Source organism: Emys orbicularis, chromosome 6 (assembly GCF_028017835.1).
Source record: "Emys orbicularis isolate rEmyOrb1 chromosome 6, rEmyOrb1.hap1, whole genome shotgun sequence".
NCBI classification, from domain to species: domain Eukaryota; kingdom Metazoa; phylum Chordata; order Testudines; family Emydidae; genus Emys; species Emys orbicularis.
Window position 1 is genome coordinate 129,274,737 of NC_088688.1, and position 23,391 is coordinate 129,298,127.

Genomic DNA, 23,391 nt, shown 5'->3' on the forward strand with positions numbered 1-23,391 from the left:
AGTAAAAATAAAAATCCTTCATATCATCTCTTTTGAGCAAAAATTGACATTGACTCTGCATAAACTGAGATTAATACTACTGTTCAATAACACACAAAACTTTGAACGTCAGGATTTTATGTTGTGTTTTCCTTAGAGTGGGTTGAAAAATGTTGAAAATTTGTCTAAAAAAAATGTCATCCAAAATTTGAAAATTAGATAATTTTCAGGCAGCTGTAGTGGTAGAGTTTTCTAAGTACATGTCCTGCCCTCTTCCCCCAGGAAGCTAGAACTTCTTATGGTGATGTGAACGTGTCATTCAACTTTGATCATTCAGTTCATTTTTGTTTGTTCATAAATTTGGGAGATTTTGCTTTCTTGTCACCTGCTGTTTATTTTAGTTACCCTCTCCAGAAGATGGTGTATTGGTACATGGTATGTTCATGGATGCCAGTCGTTGGGATGATGAAGAGATGGTTATAGAAGATGCCTTACCTAGGCAAATGAATCCAATGTTGCCAGTGGTGCATTTTGAGCCCCATCGAAATTATGAACCAAATCCATCTTTGTATCAATCACCACTTTATAAAACTGGAGCCAGAGCTGGGACACTCTCCACCACAGGTAACCGTTTCTTTAAAATCATAGTTCTTATCCAAATCAGAAGTGTATAATGTGGAGATTCTGAATGGGGAGTACTCAGACATTAACTTTGTCTGAACTTTTAAATGAAAGTCATGCCCATAAGTCATTTAAAAAGGAATTTTCCTAAGTTTGCAATAAGAGCTCAAATTTGGCCTGTGGCCTCTTTGTCAAAACAATTCCACCTTTCTGTATGTTATTTACTTGCTGTGTAATAATCTAAGAAGACTGAGAAGGAAGAGAGACACGGGTCCTGCGGGAATGGCTGAGAGCAATTGAGGCTTTCCTGGCTCCAAGGGAATGCTCTCAGGTTAAGCCTTAGAGAAAGACAAGCAAGCATGTGGTCTGTTTATTGTTTTCATCTCTGTTTTCTCTGAAATGCTTTTGTTCTAAATAAATAATACTTAGCTTTTTGATAAAGCCGTTGCAATCTGGAGTTATTAATGCAATAGTATAACTCCGCAAAAAAAAACTTTCTCCAAATACAAGTAGATTTTATTAGCTCCACACTGCTAGGTTTCAGCTTCAGATGCGAGATTCAGAAGCTGACTAGTCAGCTAAAAGAATTTAGTAATATCAGGAGTTACAGAGGTCACGTGAAATAAGTGTGCCTTCTGGAAACCACAACCACTGATGTGCACGTGCAGCTCTTTCACAGTTTCCCCTTAGAACATTGCCTGATTTTCCTTCTTATTGTTTGTGTCTTCCATGTACAGTCTGATTTTATTACAATGGTCACTCTTAAAAAACTGAGTTTCCTAGATAAAATTGCCTTCGTATTTTCAAAAAAATCCCTAGGTATTCGCAATAGCAAATATAGTGATTTCTGTAAATATGCCCAAATAAATTCGTTAGTCTCTAAGGCCAGGTCTACACTACCGCGGTAGTTCGACAGCTGGCAATCGAACTTCCGGGTTCGATTTATCGCGTCTGGTCTGGACGCGATATATCGATCCCGGAAGCACTCGCCGTCGACTGCGGTACTCCAGCTCGGCGAGAGGAGTACCGCGGAGTCGACGGGGAGCCTGCCTGCTGCGTGTGGACCGCATCTGAACCGCGGTAAGTTCGAACTAAGGTATGTCGACTTCAGCTACGTTATTCACGTAGCTGAAGTTGCGTACCTTAGTTCGAATTTGGGGGTTAGTGTAGACCAGGCCTAAGGTGCCACAAGTACTCCTCATAACCATATCTGTTTGTGAAAGGCAAAACTCTCACATTTTGAATGGAGACTACTGAAGTCCTGATAAAATTAATGGAGTAAATTCCTCCAACTGTATGTAGATATTGCAATTAAGATAACAAAAATAATACTTAAAAACCACAGCAATCCATGGGGCCATGTTGAGGTTGTTGTGTTTTGATGAAATCGACATTTCTTTATATTTGAGAAAACAAATGGGACAGATTCTGATATGCTTACATTGAATAGCACCTTACCTGAAATCACTGGGACCACTTGTGGAGTAGGTGCTACTCAGCGTGAGTGAGGATATCAGAATCTGGCCCAGTGTACTTGCTTATTACATGGATAGAGTGAGATTTCTGATGCCCTTGTGTAACAAGTCCTCTGCCCGGCCTTCTTCCTGGGGCCTACTGGCTGCCCCAATAAAGCACAGAGAGGCTTTTCCTTCTTCAGCACCCGTGGCTTTATTTACAGACCTCTCCCACCACCAGTGATATACTATATACAGTTTGCAGGCCTTCCAATCTCCACTTCTACCCAGAACCTGCTCTCAGCCCAGAGACTGACCTTCCCCTGGCCATCCCCCCACCCCCCTTCCTTCGGGCTGCCAGCCGGCCTTTATAGCCCTCAGGCCCACAGGTGCAGCCAGTTCTAAAGGCCAGGCATCAGACTTCTCCCCAGCCCCAATCTATTTCCCCTGATTGGGGCTGGCTGAGCAGGGGCTAATTAGGTGCCTCTGCACCAGCACCCTGCTACACCTTGACTATTCATTTATTTGTTTTTAAGTGCTTAGGTTTTGTAAATGATCTTATAGGTAAGTACCCTGTTGGCATTTAGCAATTTTGAAAGTAATCAGTTTGCTTGTGAAATTATATAATACTTTGCCTGATAGTATGTGACACTGCCCACTGATATCTGATGAGAGATGTATTGTAATGCAGTAGGCATGGGATGTTGTAGCAACCTTGGTTCTGAATGTGCTGGTTGTGGGGGTTAAATTCTCCGCCATAATGTGGCGTTGACATACTGATTTGCATTGCTTAGGTAAATGGTAACAGTTTTTCTCTTTGCTTTTTTAACTAGGTCATTCTACCAATTTTGTGGTAACAGTCTTATTACCCTCCAAAAGACCAAGTGACTACTGGATATCGAAAGGATCGGCCTTGCTCTGCCAGCTGAATGAGTAAGCAGGGTGCCGTTACAATCCAGCAGGAGTATGTGTAAATCACATTCACGATGTATACCAGCAGAATGGTTTTACCATTATCACAATCCTAGACTCCTGACAGTATAATAATACTGACTACTAATCTATAATTTAGTTTTTCATTTGTATTAGATTTTATAAAATAAAATGTTGCCTGATATTCATGTTCCATTGTTATTTTTAGGCTAGTTCTTATCCTCTTACTGCTTCTAAGATTTATGCACCACTGCTCCAGTTAAAAATACTCTTCCACAGTAGCTGCATGTTTCATGTAAAGAAACATGCTTTGCATTGGGATGCTAAGTTACTATGACTGCTGCGCTTTACTTTCAGCTTTTATGCCTTGTTTTCTGTCTCTGGAGATTGCTTATGATGACAAAAGGCTTTAAGCAAAAATATTAAGAGTCCTTGAGTGACTGATTCTAAAGGTCATTCACTGTCCTGCCTGCTATATTTTAGCCATAAAAGCTGCAGAAAGAAATGGGTATCTAACCATTTTAGAAATACTCCGTCTCCATCACTGAAGCAACTGGGTACCTCACAAGAATTAAGAGTCCATTACAATTATAACTATACGCCTTTCAACTTAGGCTAGGTCTACACTACGGGGGGGGTCGACCTAAGATACGCAACTTCAGCTACGTGAATAGCGTAGCTGAAGTTGCGTATTTTAGGTCGACTTACCTGGCTGTGAGGACGGCGGCAAGTCGACCGCTGCCGCTCCCCCGTCGACTCCGCTTCTGCCTCTTGCCGCGGTGGATTTCTGGAGTCGACGGCAGAGTGATCAGGGATCGATTTTACCGCGTCTTCACTAGACGCGATAAGTCGATCCCCAATAGATCGATTGCTACCCGCCGATCCGGTGGGTAGTGAAGACGTGCCCTTAGTCTCAGTAGCAGGGCCCACTGGTCACTAACACCAAGCCCCGTTCCACGTTATTTCTGCAAATTAGCCAAAGGCTTATACAAGACAAACAGCTCTAGCACTGTGTCCTGCAGCTCACCACGCTCAAGCTCCAAAGGAGCAGTAGCGAAAGGCACTGAGAACTTCATGGTGCTGGCTTGGGAACGTTCAGAAAATTCAGCTCTGGAGCATACGATGGAACAGTAGGATCGCTCAGAAAACTGACTCAGAGATTACTTAGAGCTTTATACGGTATAGGTCATGGTCAACACCTTGAACTACACCTAAAAGGGCAACTAGTCCAGTCATGGAGCACTGCTGTTATAGCAGATAGAAGATCTTCTTATACAAGTCAAACCACTGTCATCAGCACTAGTGGCAACTTCTGGATGCTTCTCCAGCACAGTCCCAGGTAGAGCACATTGCTGTAATGATCTAGCTTTCAGGGTATAAAGGGTATGGAACAGTGTGTATCCTAGGGGAGAGGTAACCTTCCTAGCCAATCATAGATGTTAAAAGGCACTACATACTATAGTCACATGCAAATCCAGGGGAGCAAAGGATCCCTATGATCAAAAAACTATTGGCGAGGTTGGACATATACCTGCAGCAAAAGGTGGACTAATAACTCCAAGCTGTTCTTTTAGATATTTCAGCTTTATGTCCATCTATCTAGGAGGAACTTAAGCCAGTTTAGTCCCATCCGCTTGCCTGCCTCTTTCAATACTAGGAGATCAGACACCATAATATACGGGATAACAGTGATACAATATAGATCTGATTGTCATCCTCACATTTATGGTACTGCAGGGAAAAACTTCTTGTTGCTCTAGCAGCGCTATATATACACACAAGAGGAAAGGTGACAACTTTGTCAGACCTCACATATAAAGGCCTGCACAGAGGACGAGTGAATGCTCTCACCACCATTTGGGACCTCTCAAAGAATGGGAGAACCCACAAAAGACCTTCCTGTCAATTCCTGCAAGATTTAAAAGGTACTCAACAAAGGTTCATGGTCAAATCAGCATGGACTCTTTACCCATGTCCATTCTCAAAAGCAAACCATCAGCAATAGCTAGTGTGACATTACACTCCATATTCTTTATGAAAATGTGCTTATGATATGGATATGACATGACTGAGATGTACTTTATGCCAGATGGCTCATGTAAGATATCATTGGAAAGATTATGATTTACTGAATGTGATTATCCAATTTGTCTGCATGTATCATTTCTATATCTGAAGTTAGGAATATTGACTATGTAGCTGTATTTCAAATGGGTTACTTTGGGTGTCACCCCCAACTAGCCCTTCAGGTACAACAATGGAAAAGCCAGACAGGGCTAATGGGCCATTAGCAGAGACAATGGTCTGTAAAAGAGCTTAATCTTCCTGTGGACGCTCGAGACAGCTTACAAGCAATGGCTGCCACAGCCATGCAGAGACATGGGTCCGAGTCACCTGGTACTGGATACCCCTCTTCCCCTTTTGGAATGCCAGACAAAGGGTTCCCGCCTTACACAAGAGCTATATAAGGCAGGGGAGTGACATCATCGTGGTTCTCCTCTGCCTCCCCACCCAAAGAGACACTGAAAAACACCTGGAAGCAAGAACTGAACTGGGGAGAAGAAGTGTTGAGCCCAACCTGGAAGGGCGTCTAGCTTGTGTGTAGCTTGTGTAAGGGGGAAGGAGACCAAAGCCCTGAGGTAAGTGGGGAAATGGGATCCTGGGAGGAAGCACAAGCAGGAGAGCGCAAGAGGGGAGGACTCCAGTCTCATACTGAGAAAGAGGGACGATCAATGAGTTATCATAAGTGCCTATACACAAATGCAAGAAGCCTGGGAAACAAGCAGGGAGAACTGGAAGTCCTGGCACAGTCAGGGAACTATGATGCGATTGGAATAACAGAGACTTGGTGGGATAACTCACATGACTGGAGTACTGTCATGGATGGATATAAACTGTTCAGGAAGGACAGGCAGGGCAGAAAAGGTGGGGGAGTTGCGTTGTATGTAAGAGAGGAGTATGACTGCTCAGAGCTCCGGTATGAAACTGCAGAAAAACCTGAGTGTCTCTGGATAAAGTTGAGAAGTGTGAGCAACAAGGGTGATGTCGTGGTCGGAGTCTGCTATAGACCACCAGACCAGGGGGATGAGGTGGACGAGGCTTTCTTCTGGCAACTAGCAGAAGTTGCTAGATCGCAGGCCCTGGTTCTCATGGGAGACTTTAATCACCCTGATATCTGCTGGGAGAGCAATACAGCGGTGCACAGACAATCCAGGACGTTTTTGGAAAGTGTAGGGGACAATTTCCTGGTGCAAGTGCTGGAGGAACCAACTAGGGGCAGAGCTTTTCTTGACCTGCTGCTCACAAACAGGGAAGAATTAGTAGGGGAAGCAAAAGTGGATGGGAACCTGGGAGGCAGTGACCATGAGATGGTCGAGTTCAGGATCTTGACACAAGGAAGAAAGGAGAGCAGCAGAATACGGACCCTGGACTTCAGAAAAGCAGACTTTGACTCCCTCAGGGAACAGATGGGCAGGATCCCCTGGGAGAATAACATGAAGGGCAAAGGGGTCCAGGAGAGCTGGCTGTATTTTAAAGAATCCTTATTGCGGTTGCAGGAACAAACCATCCCGATGTGTAGAAAGAATAGTAAATATGGCAGGCAACCAGCTTGGCTAAACAGTGAAATCCTTGCTGATCTTAAACGCAAAAAAGAAGCTTACAAGAAGTGGAAGATTGGACAAATGACCAGGGAGGAGTATAAAAATATTGCTCAGGCATGCAGGAGTGAAATCAGGAAGGCCAAATCACACTTGGAGTTGCAGCTAGCAAGAGATGTTAAGAGTAACAAGAAGGGTTTCTTCAGGTATGTTAGCAACAAGAAGAAAGTCAAGGAAAGTGTGGGACCCTTACTGAATGAGGGAGGCAACCTAGTGACTGAGGATGTGGAAAAAGCTAATGTACTCAATGATTTTTTTGCCTCTGTCTTCACAAACAAGGTCAGCTCCCAGACTACTGCACTGGGCAGCACAATATGGGGAGAAGGTGACCAGCCCTCTGTGGAGAAAGAAGTCGTTCGGGACTATTTAGAAAAACTGGACATGCACAAGTCCATGGGGCCGGATGCGCTGCATCCGAGGGTGCTAAAGGAGTTGGCGGATGAGATTGCAGAGCCATTAGCCATTATTTTTCAAAACTCATGGCGATCGGGGGAGGTCCCGGATGACTGGGAAAAGGCTAATGTAGTGCCCATCTTTAAAAAAGGGAAGAAGGAGGATCCGGGGAACTACAGGCCAGTCAGCCTCACCTCAGTCCCTGGAAAAATCATGGAGCAGGTCCTCAAGGAATCAATTATGAAACACTTACAGGAGAGGAAAGTGATCAGGAACAGTCAGCATGGATTCACCAAGGGGAAGTCGTGCCTGACTAACCTAATTGCCTTCTATGATGAGATAACTGGCTCTGTGGATGAGGGGAAAGCAGTGGATGTGTTATTCCTTGACTTTAGCAAAGCTTTTGATACGGTCTCCCACAGTATTCTTGCCGCCAAGTTAAAGAAGTATGGGCTGGATGAATGGACTGTAAGGTGGATAGAAAGCTGGCTAGATCGTCGGGCTCAACGGGTAGTGATCAATGGCTCCATGTCTAGTTGGCAGCCAGTTTCAAGCGGAGTGCCCCAAGGGTCGGTCCTGGGGCCGGTTTTGTTTAATATCTTTATTAATGATCTGGAGGATGGAGTGGACTGCACTCTCAGCAAGTTTGCCGATGACACTAAACTAGGAGGCATGGTAGATACACTAGAGGGTAGGGATCGGATACAGAGGGACCTAGACAAATTAGAGGATTGGGACAAAAGAAACCTGATGAGGTTCAACAAGGACAAGTGCAGAGTCCTGCACTTAGGACGGAAGAATCCCATGCACAGCTACAGACTAGGGACCGAATGGCTAGGTAGCAGTTCTGCAGAAAAGGACCTAGGGGTCACAGTGGACGAGAAGCTGGATATGAGTCAACAGTGTGCTCTTGTTGCCAAGAAGGCTAACGGCATTTTGGGCTGTATAAGTAGGGGCATTGCCAGCAGATCGAGGGACGTGATCATTCCCCTTTATTCGACATTGGTGAGGCCTCATCTGGAGTACTGCGTCCAGTTTTGGGCCCACACTACAAGAAGGATGTGGAAAAATTGGGAAGAGTCCAGCGGAGGGCAACAAAAATGATTAGGGGTCTGGAGTGCATGACTTATGAGGAGAGGCTGAGGGAACTGGGATTGTTTAGTCTCCAGAAGAGAAGAATGAGGGGGGATTTGATAGCAGCCTACAACTACCTGAAGGGGGGTTCCAAAGAGGATGGAACTCGGCTGTTCTCAATGGTGGCAGATGACAGAACAAGGAGCAATGGTCTCAAGTTGCAGTGGGGGAGGTCTAGGTTGGATATTAGGAAACACTATTTCACTAGGAGGGTGGTGAAGCACTGGAATGCGTTACCTAGGGAAGTGGTGGAGTCTCCTTCCTTGGAGGTTTTTAAGGCCCGGCTTGACAAAGCCCTGGCTGGGATGATTTAGTTGGGAATTGGTCCTGCTTTGAGCAGGGGGTTGGACTAGATGACCTCCTGAGGTCCCTTCCAACCCTGATATTCTATGATTCTATGATTCTAATAATACCTGAGGTCTCAAGCTGCAGACCAGTGCAGCTGCCTTTCAAGACTTTCTGTAATCTGCCTGCAACAATGTCTAGGGTGAGAAATTACTATTTCTAACCAATTTCTTTAGTGAAACTAGCTTAGCATGCGTATTTTGTTTTATTTGCTTAGTAATCTGCTTTGTTCTGTTTGCTATCTCTTTAACCACTTAAAATTCACCTTTTGTAGTTAATAAACTTATTTCTTGTTTATAATATAACCCTGTTTGTACAATTCATAATTGGGGGTGGGGAAGAGGCTGTACATACCTTCCTCCACATTGAGGGAGGAGGCGGATTTCATAATATACCTTTGGGTCTGCGTTCCAAGGGAGGTGGGCACCTGAGTGCTGGGGCAAGTCCCTTAAGATGAGTCTTCCCAGAGCTGATCTCAGTGTCCATGTCATTCTGCAGTTGGGTGTGGCCCTGCCTGTGTGTGTCCCAGAGGAGGCTTAATAGCCTGGCTCAGCAGGACAGGTAAAAAGGATGTCCAGGCTGGTAGAACAGGCAGGCTCAGTGGTATCCCAGAACATCAGGTGGCATCTTAAAGGGGGGCAACCCGTGACAGATAGTAATACCTTTCTCTACTAAAACCACGCCCAAAAGCAGCCTGCTAGAGGTCAAGGACGCTGAAATATCCAGAAACCACAGGAACTGCTTCAGCTTTACTTTACCAATTATCTTCTCCAAAAACAACTGGTTATATACTGAAGGGGAATAAGTAAAGCTTTAAGGACAAAAGATAGTTCCTTTGGCAAGCAGCCTCACCACTACCTGTTTGAATGGAATTATTGAAGTTCTTCTCCAGTAATGGGCCCAAGATCTCCCTATTGCTCTCCAGCAGCAATGATGGGAAAGGTCTGGCTCACCATTGTGGGAAACAACTCTTGTCAACTCCTCTAAGACCTCTTTGGAGAAAAACAGGACAGAAATCAGCCAGAGAAGGCAATGTGTTATCATTGATCAAATACCCAAGAATGTGCTAGGTTCCTCGCAGACGTACAAAGAGTTTGTAACACCAGAGGGTAGAAATTTTACTCATGGTGTGAAGACCACATCTTCTGGTAAACACTTTGGGGCTAGGGGCCCCCTGTCAGCCCAGATGGCTAGTTGTAATCTGCTGGCAGATTAAAATCACACCAGAAGAGATGGGCAATTATTCTGATGAGGGGTTCATTTTACAGTGGGCAGAAGATGCCTATGATAAGGTGGCCTTTTTACCATCATCTTCCAACTGAGTGACATAAGAGTTATTGTTTATTAATATTTAAGCATTACAGTAGTTAACAGCAGCAACATGGTTACAAGTAAAGACAAAAGTCTTCCATGTTAAACTTTAGCTAAACAAAAATAAGTTGTCTTTAATCAACATAATTCCTTTAACAAGACCGCATTGGCCAAGTTTGAAAGTGGACCACACCAACAGAGCCCAGCAAAGAAGACTAGACCGTGACATCTAACGTCGAAATCCTGTCCCCACTGAAGTCACTGGCAAAACTCCCATTAACCTTGATGGGGCCAGGAATCCTCCCTAAAAATTTAGGATTAGCAGGTATTAGATTGGCAGTTGTGATTCAAGTTGTATTCAAATTAAGCACACGGACGACGGTAGCAACACAACAGTGTCACTGAGCATCTGTACAGTTCTCTGAATGCCGACTGAGATTTCTGTTCCCTCTCAACTACCAACATTTCCTCCATTTAAAAAAAATATTTCTGTAAAGTTTTAGCAAAAATACATTCTGTCAACATCTTAACTGGAAAAATGTTTCAGATAATCACAGCAATAGTACAAGTGAACACCAGTAGTTTGTTTAGCTAAATGCAGTATAAACAGTGCAGAGGGATACATTGTCAAACATGAGAAATGCATGTCACAGCCATACTAATCGAAGATACTGAAACATAAAGATATTGAAAATGACAATATACTAAAGAACATGTTAGAATGACTTATCAATATAGCTTTTACTTATTAAACAATAGCTAAATGTTCACTAGTGCTTTCTTAGCAGTATACATACACTAGTGCTTACTTGTAACAAAGATTTGAATTCTTGCCTACCACTTGTCACAGATCATAACATCATTACAGGCAGACACAATCTAAGAAATAAACTACAGGGTCCAGTATTTATATTATTCAGTCATTACAATCACTAACATTGGAGATAATCAGCTCTCAAAACTAATTTCAGCTCCTTCGTTCTATGTAAGATTTAAATTACGTTATTTAGCAAAGTTAATGGCGACGTTTTTTATTTTGAAATGACATGTTTTGGACTGCGTGCGCCTCTTTGAGAGCCTTATGCAAAATCCTTTGAAACAGCTTCTATAAAATTTGGAGCAGACATCAGTATTGTAAACGTACAGATGATTGCAAAGAGTGAAAATGCAACCAGACATAATCTGTCTATGACAGCTGCTGCAAACTTCCACTCACTACAAACTTCTTCACCCTCATCTTGTTTTCTGAAGCGCATTGCAATGAACTGAACTTCTTCCAGGATTTTGACAATCACTGGGATAGTATCCATTAAAGCTTTCTTTTGAACTAACTCGATATCTTCTGTAGAGGAGCAAGCGACCTTCCCACCCTTACTACCTGAGTCACTGTTTTGTGGGCAGCATGGGTTTTCCATGGCATGGTAGCTATAGATCACGTTCCCGTTGCTAGATTGGTATCCGGGTAACACGTTCATCTCAACGCTACTGATGCTTGAACGGTGCTTGGGATAGTTGTATTTGCAAGAGAGGGGCCTTATGTTCTCTCCAGGCTTTTTCATCCTTAAAAACCAAGCACACCAATTCAGCAGGATAACACGGACCTGAAAAACAGGAGGAAGTGATCAAAATATTTTAGAGACCTTTATCTTATTTTCACTGACTGAACGATGCATCTAGAAATCTTTGCAGGATCCGTATTTCACAAAGGGATTTTGCCATCTATATAAATCTCCATTTGGAAAGCTATAAACTATTGTAAGGGAAAACTGTTTCATTATCACTAATATATATTGGCTTGTGATGGGGTGTACCAGGCCCTTTGAGGACCTCCGGAACGCTCTGCAGTCCTACCACACCCTACCCCAGAAAAAAAGGCAGTAGAGCTGGGTCTTCCAAGCTGCCTAGAGAGGCTGCAGAGGGAGGCAGCCAATCAGAGCCTAACAGGCTCATATAAAAGGAGCTGCAGGGCCTGGACAGCCCAGTTGTTGGTTGGAGCCAGAGGAAGAAGGGTGCTGTTCCTGGCTGGCTGAGGAAGCTGGGCAGAGCAGTTGCTGGTTGCGACCAGACGGAGTGGAAGGCTGGGAGAACGGTACAGGGACTAGGGAGAAACCCTGCCTAAGCAGGGGTAGGACTGTGAAGCTCCCCAGGCACAGAGGCCTGGGAGAGAGAGAGCTTTGACAAGAATGGCCAGAGACTGTTATAAGCTCTCCAGGTGAAGGGGCCTGTGAGAAAGAACCCTGAGAGAACAGGGCAGAGACTGTTACAGACTCTCCAGGCAAGGAGGCCTGGGAGAGACCCTGCTTATACAGGGAACAGGCCGAGGACCCCAGAAGCTCATTGGACAGAGTGGGAAGCAGCCCAGGGAATGCAACAATAGACGCTAGTGATGGAAGCGGCAGTTGGCTGCTAGTCGTAGGGTCCCTGGGTTGTGACCTGGAGTCGTGGGCAGGCCTGGGTCCCCCCACTAGTCACAGACAGAGTGGCCAAGGGCCGAGGAGGCTAAAAGTTTTGTTTGGAACCCAAGAAGGGGGCAGGTGCTTAAACAAGCCCAGAGACGGGACTGAGAACCTCAGGGAGGGGCCAACTGTTCGTTTGACTGTGTTACCCCAGTAGGGGTTTGTTTTCCATCCATTTCACATACAGACTGTGCGTGACTTGGCTTCAGGGCTGAGTCACTGAAAACCCATCTGAAAAGAGAAGCTACCGGCAGAAAGCACCGCAAAAGCAGAGAGTGCAGGCCCATACCCAGCCAGCAGGAGGCGCTCGCGGGAGGTGAGTAACCACACCTTTACACGGCTCTCTTTAGTGAAAAACAGAAACAGGCAAATGAACTCGTCTTCTGTTTCAGGCTCTGCCATGTAACCTCTCCGTGTCTTTGTTTGCCCATCTGTAAAATGGGAATAAGGAGATCTTCTCCACTGCTGTCACTTTCAAAGTGTTGGCGAGTCGCTTGCCCAGTGAAAGGACTTTTGGACTGCATCAGTCGTTAGCCTTCCAGCTAATAATTGGAGGCTTTACACTTGCCAGTATTTACATTGACACTGATTTTACTAGGAACTGCTGAGTGATCAGCATGTTTGAAATTCAGGCACTTATTTAGCTGCCTAAATATGGAGTTAGGAGATGAACTTTAGGTCCCCATTTGTGAAAATCTTGTCCCACCTTTGTAAGGATGTTTGCTGTCCTCTAGGGAGGCACTAAAGGGCTGTGGCTATTCAATCTTTCTTGCCAGACTTCGGTGTGGGTGGATTTGGAGACTGACTGGCCTTGCTTGCACAATGCTCAGTTCTGTGGCAGTGCCACTCCAAGCCATGTCTTCCCTGAAAAAACAGCTGGGTTCTTAACTCGAGTTAGTTAACCTGAGTTAACATCCTAGTGAGGAGAAAACAGTTTGTAGTTTTCACATTAGCTAGCAGGTTGAGTTAGTCTAACTCCACTGCTTCCTCAAGCACGCCTTCCCCTGCCCAAGCGTGGAGCACTGCGCAGAGCAGGTTCGGGTGCGTCTGAAAAGCTGCTCTGTGATTAGCTAGTGGGTAGGAGGGGACAGGGCATGGATGGATCGCAGCAGCAGAAGATGGGAGTAAGCTGCTTCTTCTGTCCTCTACCTTGGTCTTCTGCTGGGTTGTAAAGACTCGAGGACTTGTTGGGGGGCGGGGTGTAGCCCGCCTGGCGTCCCCTCCCAACCCACTTCTGGTCACACCCCACCATCTGAGAACTACTGGTCAGGGGCATAGTGTAGATTGTGATCTCCCTTCCCACACAGTGCCAGCGAAGGGCTACTGAAGGCTACTGTGCACATGGGGGATGCCGGACAAGGCATGGTTCCAGTGGTTTAGGAGAAATGTCCTTTCCTCAAACAGCAAACACAATCGGTGACTTTGTAACGAACCCTACCAGCAGAAGAAGAGTCTAAGTGATTCCCCTATGGGCCTGGCATAGTGACATGCAGTAGCTGAATCCTACTGAGAGGACATGAGGATGACTTCTGTTCAAAGCTCCTTGTAAAATCATGCCTAATACCCCAGATATCAGCTCTGCACCAATATGCGTTCCCAAGCCACATTCTTGTGCCCCATCTGATGCATGCCAAATATAATGAATATATGAACTTTATAAACAACTGGAGCAAGCAAACAGCTTAGATAACAGTGCAATATGCTTCCAGTGGCCTGATTTATATTCTTCCAAGGGATATCCGTGCAATTAACAAGTTAAAGGCACCTATGATTTGCAAAACTATCAGAACAAGAGCTGGCTATCTAAAGAACACTTGTGCTGTGCTGCTGAAAACTGCAGAAAGGGGAATCCGTATGATGCCATCTGCACTGAGCATGGAACTTCATGAAGCACCAAATCGTTTTTTAAAAAGAGAAGCATTTTATATATGAAAAGGTGCAAGTGACATTGAAAATGGCATTAAAATAGAAAGGACACAGTCTGTGGTTACATAAGCCTCATTTCTGAATGACGACAGCTTCAGACTTTTATTGACCTGGATGTCCATCAACCTACTAGTAAGAGAGGGAGGATGCTCTTATAGGTAAGGCACTGGAGTGGGACGCAGGAGAGCTGGGTTCAGTTCCTGGTTCTGCCACAAACTCCCGGTGTGACCTTTGGCAGATCACGTAATCTCTCTGTGCCTCAGTTCTCCCTCTGTACAATGGGGACACCAACCCTTCCTTTCTCCCGCCATTTGTCTGTTTAGATGGCAAGTTTTTTACAATGTGTTTGGGACCCCATTGTGCTAAGAGCTGGATGATCTTAGCTGGGGCCTCTTGATGCTACTTTAATGCTACTACTACTAACGATAACTTTAAGGCCGCTACCTCCAACGGGGACTAATCCTCAAGTGACAAGAAGAAAATGGTTAGACCACTGAAGCCATTTTGTGTCTTGCAATCAGAGTCTCCTCACTCACAGCCCAGTGCCCCCTCCACGGGGCCCTTCCAGCCCACTTCTTCGAAAGGATATTTTATTCCTCCGACTGGAAACTTCCTTAGGGTTCAAACTGTGCTGCTTTCATGTACAGTTTTAAATAGCCAGTTACTTCCTTCAACAACGACCTAGCGAAAAGAACAATCCCTCCTTCGTTTCACTGAACTCTCCTCTGACTAGTTATTGACACGGTGACTTTAAAGAGCCACAAGACCAAATGAAGGCCTTCAATTGCTAAAAATATTTCAACAAGGTCATTGAGAGAGAGAGAGAGAGTCACTCTTGAGCAATGGGAAATGATCACATATTATATTGGGCTTCTAATTTGAAGATATTAATGGATCTTGGATATGCCAAGAGACATCAGGTCAATACCGTTGTCCGTGAAAACGAAGCTTTTCCTTCAAGCCAAAGAGCTGACTGCGTGGAGAATCTGCATCTGTAACTTCTGAGACAGGGACGCCTATTTTGGGGCATTTCTAGTGCATGAATAAATGCACCAGAAATAGGGGGGTGGCTCTTGTTTTATTCAGTCTAATGCCATTAGCCCCAAAAAACACATTGAAATTCAGTAATTAACCCATTCTCCCATCACTGTTAATTGGGATGACAGCTGTGACAGTGTGGCAGCCAGGAAGCAGTCTCGGCATGACAGTTCTAGGTTCTTGTGCACCCATTTGTGTGCTTTTTTAACATCGCTGGATTGCCCGAGGGCAATCTGCAGGCACAGCCGTCCACTCCAGGCAACAGACTCTCCCAGCAGTGTAACAGCCCGTCCACACAGTAGGCTGCTGCTCTCAGTCAGGGTCCCACACGAACCACCAGGGGCTAGATCCACAAAGGGATTTAGCCACCTTAACTGGCACTTTAAATCCTCAAAACCCATGCTCAGCTGCCACCTAACCCTGTAGGCCCCTAAATTCCCACCGGTCATGTCACTTAGACACCTACATTTCTGCCAGCGGGCGTGTACAAAGCCACTTAAGTTTTGATGCCTGGTGCCTAGCTCATGCCTATGCCCTGCTGGAATTCTCAGGCTCGGTGTTCCCCCACCTGTCTCACCGGCAGGTTCTCAGAAGCTGCCTTAGAGCATGCCTGGCATCACCACTACCTGCTCCTCGGTTCTTTGCAAGGAAGTGCTGACCCAGCTTAGGTGCCGAGCTCCAGGAGCAGGGCCACAGCTGTGACTCCCGAGTGACACCAGGCACCTCCCTCTAGCCCAGCTCTCATTGAGGGATGGACTATAGGCGCCACCCTTCTCCTCGGCATTTCTTATTGGCTTCTCTGAATCCCATTCTTAGGTGTCCAACTCTCCCCGTACATTGTGTAGGGAGCCCGGATGCTGCTGAACTTAGGGCTGTGGATTGCCCTGGGCAGTGGAGCACTAAAGTTAGGTGCTAGGCTCCGTTTTGTACATTCCCTTTGTGGCTTTAGTCTTTGGCGGCTTCCCACCAAGAGCAGGAATGCTCCTGAGTCCTACAAACCCAGCCTCCCCTCATCCGTGCACTCCCATCCCTAGCCCTCCTGCTGCCCAGTCAGTAGTGCAGGGCTTGCCTGTCACCTCTGGGTAGCTGGGAACCCTGTCCCAGGTGATTAACCCTTGTAGCAGGAGTTACGCAAGCACTCACCTTTAGGGCTCTTGCGTGTCAGATCAGTGACAGCTTTCAGAGATGTGAAGCACCCAACAGCCCCTGCTTTTTAGTCATCTAAATACCAGCTGAGGAGCCTGACTTTAGGCTCCCACGTTTGAAAATCTTGGCCTTGGCAAACCCCCTCGGTTCAGTGGAAAGGCGATGGCCAGGGGAACAGAGAGAGGGCACCAGTTGTTCTAGGGCTCTAATGCATGCTTGGTGCTTATGCATGCTTGGGGGGAGGGATAGCTCAGTGGTTTGAGCATTGGCCTGCTAAACCCAGGGTTGTGAGTTCAATCCTTGAGGGGACCACTTAGGGATCTGGGGTATTTGGTCCTGCTAGTGAAGGCAGGGGGCTGGACTCGATGACCTTTCAAGGTCCTTTCCAGTTCTAGGAGATAGGTATATCTCCATATATATAAACAACCTTATATGGCTAGGTTCAGTACTAACCCTCAGGCCCTCTCCTCTTCTGTCTCCTAAGGAAACAGACAGGAGTACTATGGAGTGATCACTTTCAGGAAGGGAAAGGAACTTGCACAATTGTGAAAGTTAGTTACTGGCTCAGGAAAGCAGGGAGCTAGTGACACTACTGCAGCTAATTAAGCCATGCATCTTTTGTACCATGAGGAATAGAGAGGAATTAAAATGTGCAGAACCCTCTGTGCTGTGGGGAGGAAGATGCATGAGCAGTAGGGAATCCAATGAGATTCGCCTTGCAGAGAACAACAGTTTCAGAGAAGCAATTTCCTTTTCTCTGCAGATAACCATCTTAATAGATTCACATTCTTACCGAGCAAAAAAGCTGCAGGGCTATCTCTGGAAGAAAAATGTAACAAAGACTGCAACGGGCATGGAGGGAAAACAGGGCCGATGTGCCAGGAATCACAATGGCCAAAACTTTTGTATTTGTATGCAGAGAGTTAAACTCCTTCTCATTCTCCTGGTGGTGTCCTCCTCAGTACAACTGCAGCACTCCCACCTTTTCACTCTAGGTCTAGCCCTGTCCCTCCCACCCCATCTCTTTTTACGTGGTTCTCTCTCTTTCCTGGCCTGGCACTTAACCATTCAAATGATGTTTTCTGCAATATTCACGTAGGCTCTACTGCAATGCAAATAATCATTCCGGGCCTCAGTTTGCTAGGTGCTGTACATAGGCAGAGACAGTGCCTGCCCTAAAGAACTTACAGTCTAAATAGATAAAACAGAGAGGTGAAGTGATTTACTCAAGGGCATACAGCAGAGCAGTGGCAGGGCTGGGTGCAGCACCCCAGCTAGTGCCCAATCCACAAGCCAGTCTCTCACTTTATGAATAGCCGACCCAGGAACCTCAGTCACCAACACCTTCCTAGTGCACGGCTGGAAGGAAACACAGATCCTTCCTTTACTGCTCCGGCAGTGGGTGCAGGAGCACTGCCTCCCTAGATGTGGGCGGAGGGGCTTGCTGCAGGTATCCTGAAAGCTCAGCCCTTGGCATATTCCCAGGCAGTCTTAAATTCAAAAGGGGTCTTTTAACACACTTCTAATAAACTGGGAAAAGGTCGGTCATCTCAGGGGGACGGGAGGAGGTTCAGATGGTTGGTTTGTTTGTTTTTTCCATATCCTTGTAAGTAATTGACTTTCCTATAAGGAGGTAGAGCCCTCATCACAACCAGCACTGCTGTGTCAATGGGTGATGGACGTGTCAGTGCTGCGAGAACAAGCATAAATGCAGGTGGCCCTGAGATACTGGTGCAAGCTCAGCCCTGTGTCTACTGGCAGCTCGGCAGCAGAGGGCGTGGGTCCAGCGCTGATGTACCCGAACTTTCACGATGCCGAGTGTTCTGATCTGCTCTGGCTGGGCTTCATTGCCCCAAGGCCGATGCAGGGATAGGCGATTCCAACACAGCAATCTGCCGGAAGGAGAACCTCCTTCTAGGATGTCCTGCAGCCTCCAAATATTCCCTCTCCGCACTCTGGGGGCGGGACTCCCAGAGCTGAGTGACCAGAAGCCACGGCTGATCACTTCCATTGAGGGAAGAGTTCTCCATGAGTTGCCTGGTCCCCACAAACATAATGCCTCAGTTGAGAGGCTGGTTTCACGCACCACTAGTTGAGGCTTATAAAAAGGCCTGCTAAGTTACTAAAGCTTCACAGTGTGCCAACCACGCCAACACAGGAAATTTAGCTGACCAAAATAGGGTCTCCACTCTGGCTCCTCAGTGGCTGAAACTGCTGTAGCTTCGCTGGGTAGCTTCATCTCACACTTAGCAGAACGATCAGAGGGTGTCTTGATGGGACGATGAGTGATTAGAACCCCTGGAGGGTCAGGAGGGTCCGGAGACTGGTGAGCACGTTCCACAAGGCAGCCAGCCAAAGTTCTTATTAAGACAGAATAGGCATGAGTCACAACTTGGCCGCTAGGGCCGTGGTGCAACTGCTCTCGGCACATGGATTCATGAGTGGGATGGTTCTCTTTAAAGCTCTCTTAGCCCTGGTCTACACCGGGGAGGGGGGGATTGATTCATCGTGTCTAGACTAGACGTGATAAATCGACCCCCGCTGGATCAATTGCTGCCCGCCGATCCGGCGGGTAGTGTAGACATACCCTTAGAGCATTGTAACTGGATGATGAAGATCATTCAGAATTCATTGGCTGTGCTGTCTGGAAGGTAAGACAATGATTTTAAATGTCATGACAGTTGCACAAAGAAATCATTACTAGCATGCCCAGCTACGGGATTTTTCATTGTTTGTTTTAAACTTGCGTCGACACCCTGGAGTATTTTAGAGCAGATGAAATGGGATACAGGGCAGTGTCCCCCTCCCCCCACCGAAATCTGTTGTGTATTTCGTCTCTCACACAAGGTGACATCGGTGGATTGTGTGACATTTTTCCATTTTGTCAGAGTAATTTCTCACCGTGACAGAGACAATGAACTAAGTGTCAGAGGCTGCTGTAGAAATGGGCTTCTTGGAAAATCGGTCTGGATAGATAATTATGGATATTTGTTTTCACTTCTGCTTTCCTCGTTTCCTTTTTAATCAGGCAAAATGCACTCTGTAAAGTCTCCCCATGAGAAACAGTGAGAGAAAAGCAGTGTTTTGGTTTGGTTTTGGGTTTTTTCTTGAACATCTGAAGAGCGTATATTGCTCCTGAAAGGCCCCAGCTGGAAGTGGTGGGCAGAGCCCAGTGAAGTGAGGGAACACGGCCCCCTCAGAAGACGGAGGGGCCATAGCACCAGGACTTAAACTACTACCAGGGATGTACAATCAGGAATTGGGGTGCAGGTCACAGGTTCAAAATGAGGGATCGAGAGGAGACCATTGAGGACAACGCCCCCTGCTCTGCAGAGGAGTCAGTGGCCACCGCCCAGAGGAACTCTGCCCATATGCGTGAGTGTAGCAGTAAAAGGAAATGACCACCTGCAGTCACAGACTTTCCTCCACCCGTCAAGCTCCCCCTCCTAGACTGATGGGTGGCCACTTTGGCCAATGCCAGGAGGAGGTTGCAAGGGGTTGGTCTTGAGACTGTGACACGCCTGCAGGCTGAAATCCTTCATATAGCCACAGAACAAGCCCAGGGCACCAGCCGTACAATCACCAAGCCCTGACCCGCTCTAGCAGTGTGGGGGGGAAAGCAGTAGCTCATTCAGTGCAGAGAGGCATCACCAGAGATGTCACAATGCTGATGAGCTCAACTCTCCGGCGCATTGTGTCAGGACTACCCTCAGTCCCAAGCTGGGGCAGGGAGAGCCGCACCAGGGCAGCTCTCACGGTCCGCACAACATGGGGCCTGCCTCCACTGCTCAGACTGGGATTTAGCCTCCCAGCTTCTAAAGCTGGGCTCCAGCTGTAGAATCAGAAGCACTCCCCGTGAAGACTGGCTGAGTTGAACCGAGACATTGGGTTGGCCCAGGACAGATTAAGGGACCAGTTGTGAAATTTGGATCTGGATCAGGGATGTGGGTTCAGCAAAGCACCAGATCTCCCAGCAGGTGAGTCTAGGAGTGGCCTGAATGTACTTAGATGGTGTCAATGGAAGTGGCTGTCCTGGCTGTAGGTCTCCACTGCTCACTCACCCTATTGGGTGAGTGGGGGTGGGCTGAGAGAGAGAGATGTGATCATGGTCCAACCGGGCTCACCCCAACGGCCGTGTCCGAATAAGAGAGTAATGGGGGTTCCAGCTGGTAAGTTGGCCCAGTTCATACAGTGCCAGGAGCCACTGGGAAAATTGGGGGGCAGATCCAGGTTCGGATTCTGAACCTCTGCACTGCCACTTGCTGTGTGCTCTGTGCTGACTGAAATGGGGCTCCTGGAGAGTAAACACCTCGAAAAAAGGATCCGTGATGGCTAAGAAATATTTGCGTTTTGTGCTTTGAAAAATGTAAAGCTTTTATGTGCCAGTGGGTAAGAGAGCAGTATGGGTCCTGTGATGCCCTGGGGGTTGGCAAGAGCAAAGTGGGCACCATTAAGAAGAGCAACGTTGGTTTGCCATGCTTGACTTTCCCACGGTATCTGAACAGTAAATGCTGCAAACTCCAGTGGGAAGCCGAATAACCAGGGTGCCTTTTTAATGGTCACCCAGATTCTGGGGGGTTGGGCTTTTTTCCCAGCATGGCGATATCACACCTGTTTTGTTCCATCACAATCGTTCAGCTGATTACAACAAGTTGTGGCCCCATCAGTTCAATATCAAGAAGTCATTTATTTCCTGTTACTGAATATGTCCATGTTGAAGCCACTTACCCAGTGGGGCATTTTTCCCGCTTGTGGATCGTGATGATGAAACTGAAGAACCAGGACCGTTACCACCACCGAGAGACCAACAATGACCATGATACTAGCGAAATATTGAGCTGCAATTAAAAAATAACAAAGACAAGGTGGGTTTGATTAGAAATGACAGGGTGAAATCTGCAGTCCTGATTGTTGTCCTGTGCCACCCCCCTGTGAGAGAGTGAGCTTCCCCTCCAGACTGAAAACACGGCCGAGCCCCTGCAAAGAATTCCAGGCATGGGCTCCATTAGTGACTGATCATCAGAAAAAGGGGCCCTCTGAATGCAGGCGTTCCCCCATCCCCCCATCCAATTCAATTGTAATGGCACGTACGCAAAGGACAAGGGGTGTACATTTCTAGAATTCTATCAAATTCAGTATAATTGTTTGTATAAGAAAACTATATTAAGGGCTAGATTTGCAACAAGCCCTGACAAGAGGCAGCAGGTAGTTGCACTGTTCCAGGAGCAGGGGCCAGGTTGTGACTGAGATGCCATCTGGTCCTTAGTTCCCCATCTTGGTCCGTGGAGGAGGTAATCTGGGCCAACTCTCCACCTCACTGTCCCTGCCATGCCAGCACATGTGCGCAGGGGCGGCAGGTTTGTATAATGTTTGGTGGTGCCCAGAACGGGTCCAAGTCCCGCCCCACCACACCTGCCTTGTAAACCGATATATATTTTTTAAAATAATGTAAAAATGTGAGGGCTCTGGCGTGGGACTGGTGATGTGGGGTTTGGGGTGTGGGAGGGGCTCACGCAGAGGGTTGGAGTGCGGGGGTGAGGGCTGTGGGATGGGGATGGTGATGAGGGGTTTGGGGTGTGGGAGGGGCTCACGCAGAGGGTTGGAGTGTGGGGGTGAGGGCTGTGGGGTGGGGCTGGGGATGAGAGGTTCACGGTGCAGGAGGGGAATCCGGGCTGGGGGAGAGGGTTAGAGCTCTGGCTGGGTCTAGGGATGAGGGGTTGGAGTGTGGGAGGGCCTCAGGGCTGGGGCAGGGGGGGTGCGGGAGGTGAGGGCTCTGGCTGGGGCTGAGGGGTGGGGGGGGCTCAGGGTTGGGGCAGAGGGTTGGGGTGAGGGCTGTGGGGTGGGGCCAGGGATGAGGGATTCAGGGTGCAGGAGGGGGCTCAGGGCTGGGGCAGAGGGTTGGGGTGAGGGCTGTGGGGTGGGGCCAGGGATGAGGGATTCAGGGTGCAGGAGGGGGCTCAGGGCTGGGGCAGAGGGTTGGGGTGCGGGGTGAGAGCTCTGGCTGGGTGTGTGGGCTCTGGGGTGGGGAAGGGCTGGGGATGAGGAGTTTGGGGTGCAGGCAGGGTGGGGCAGGGCTGGGGCCAGAGAGGAGGACTCCCCCCAGCCCTCTCCCCGCTGGCAGCAGCGAGTTCTCCTCTCAGGTCCAGGAAGCCCCCTCGTCCCCCGTGGTGGGTGCTGGGGGGGGACTTCCATCACATGTACACCTCCTCCCCCACTGCTGCCCCTCACTGTAGCCTCACTGGGGGTGGGGCTGTCCCTTGTCCAGCGTGGGGCAGGAGCGGTGACTGTGGGTGAGGGTCCCCCTGTGCTGGTGGAGGGTCCCGCCGGAAAAGGGAAGGGTCCGAGGCGGAAGGGCAGGGTCCGGGTCAGCCTGCGCGGGCACTAGTGGATGGGGGGTGCTAGGACCCTGCGGCATGGGGCTGCAGGGGGAAGCCTCCCGCTTGAGGCAGGGATGCTCCGGGGCCCGGGGGAGGCATGTGGGGCCGGGGAACACTCGAGGGAGGCGTGGGGGGGCAGCAGGTGGGGCCGGGGGACACTCGAGGGAGGCGTGGGGGGGCAGCAGGCAGGGCCTGGGGAGAGACCCAGCCCTGAACATTGGTGGAGCCGGGCCCCGGGCCCTGAATATTGCTGGAGCCCAAGCACCACGGGCCCATATAACTCGCCGCCCCTGCATGTGCATTGCCCAGAGCTTTGGGGGAGGAGCCAAGGTTCTGCCCGGCTGTGCAGCAGGGGGGTGGCAGCCCCGTGGTACTGGAAGTCCATGCAGGGGAATAACAGAGGCACCTCGTGCCCACTCATTCCTCTACACTGGTCACTAAGCAGGTCACAGTCAAGCCCTAAAATAAGCGAAGTACCTGACAACTCACAGGAGGCATTTCAGCTTCGAGGCTCTCTGTCCACTGCTGTGTGTGTCCGGGTATTGCAAACCAGCTCAGCGATGTATGAATGCTTTGCTATCCCATGATAGACGGGAGCTGGGGAGTTTATGGATGAGTG

General features: G+C 47.9%; 2 protein-coding genes across 2 annotated transcripts in view; one reads left to right on the forward strand and one right to left on the reverse strand.

Annotated features, from left to right (window-relative positions):
* The window catches only part of DNAH6 (dynein axonemal heavy chain 6), a 180,585-nt gene extending 177,594 nt beyond the window's left edge, over positions 1-2,991 (forward strand). Inside the window, exons 75-76 of the mRNA XM_065405933.1 lie at positions 381-603; positions 2,888-2,991. Of these exons, the coding sequence (XP_065262005.1) occupies positions 381-603; positions 2,888-2,991 (327 nt within the window). The remainder of the gene's footprint in view (positions 1-380; positions 604-2,887) is intronic.
* A 7,917-nt stretch (positions 2,992-10,908) lies between these two features.
* Positions 10,909-23,391, reverse strand: part of LOC135880586 (neuronal acetylcholine receptor subunit alpha-7-like) — a 103,353-nt gene continuing 90,870 nt past the window's right edge. Inside the window, exons 9-10 of the mRNA XM_065406928.1 lie at positions 21,124-21,233; positions 10,909-11,430 (exon numbers count right to left, since the gene is read on the reverse strand). Coding sequence (XP_065263000.1) covers positions 10,909-11,430; positions 21,124-21,233 — 632 coding nt within the window. The remainder of the gene's footprint in view (positions 11,431-21,123; positions 21,234-23,391) is intronic.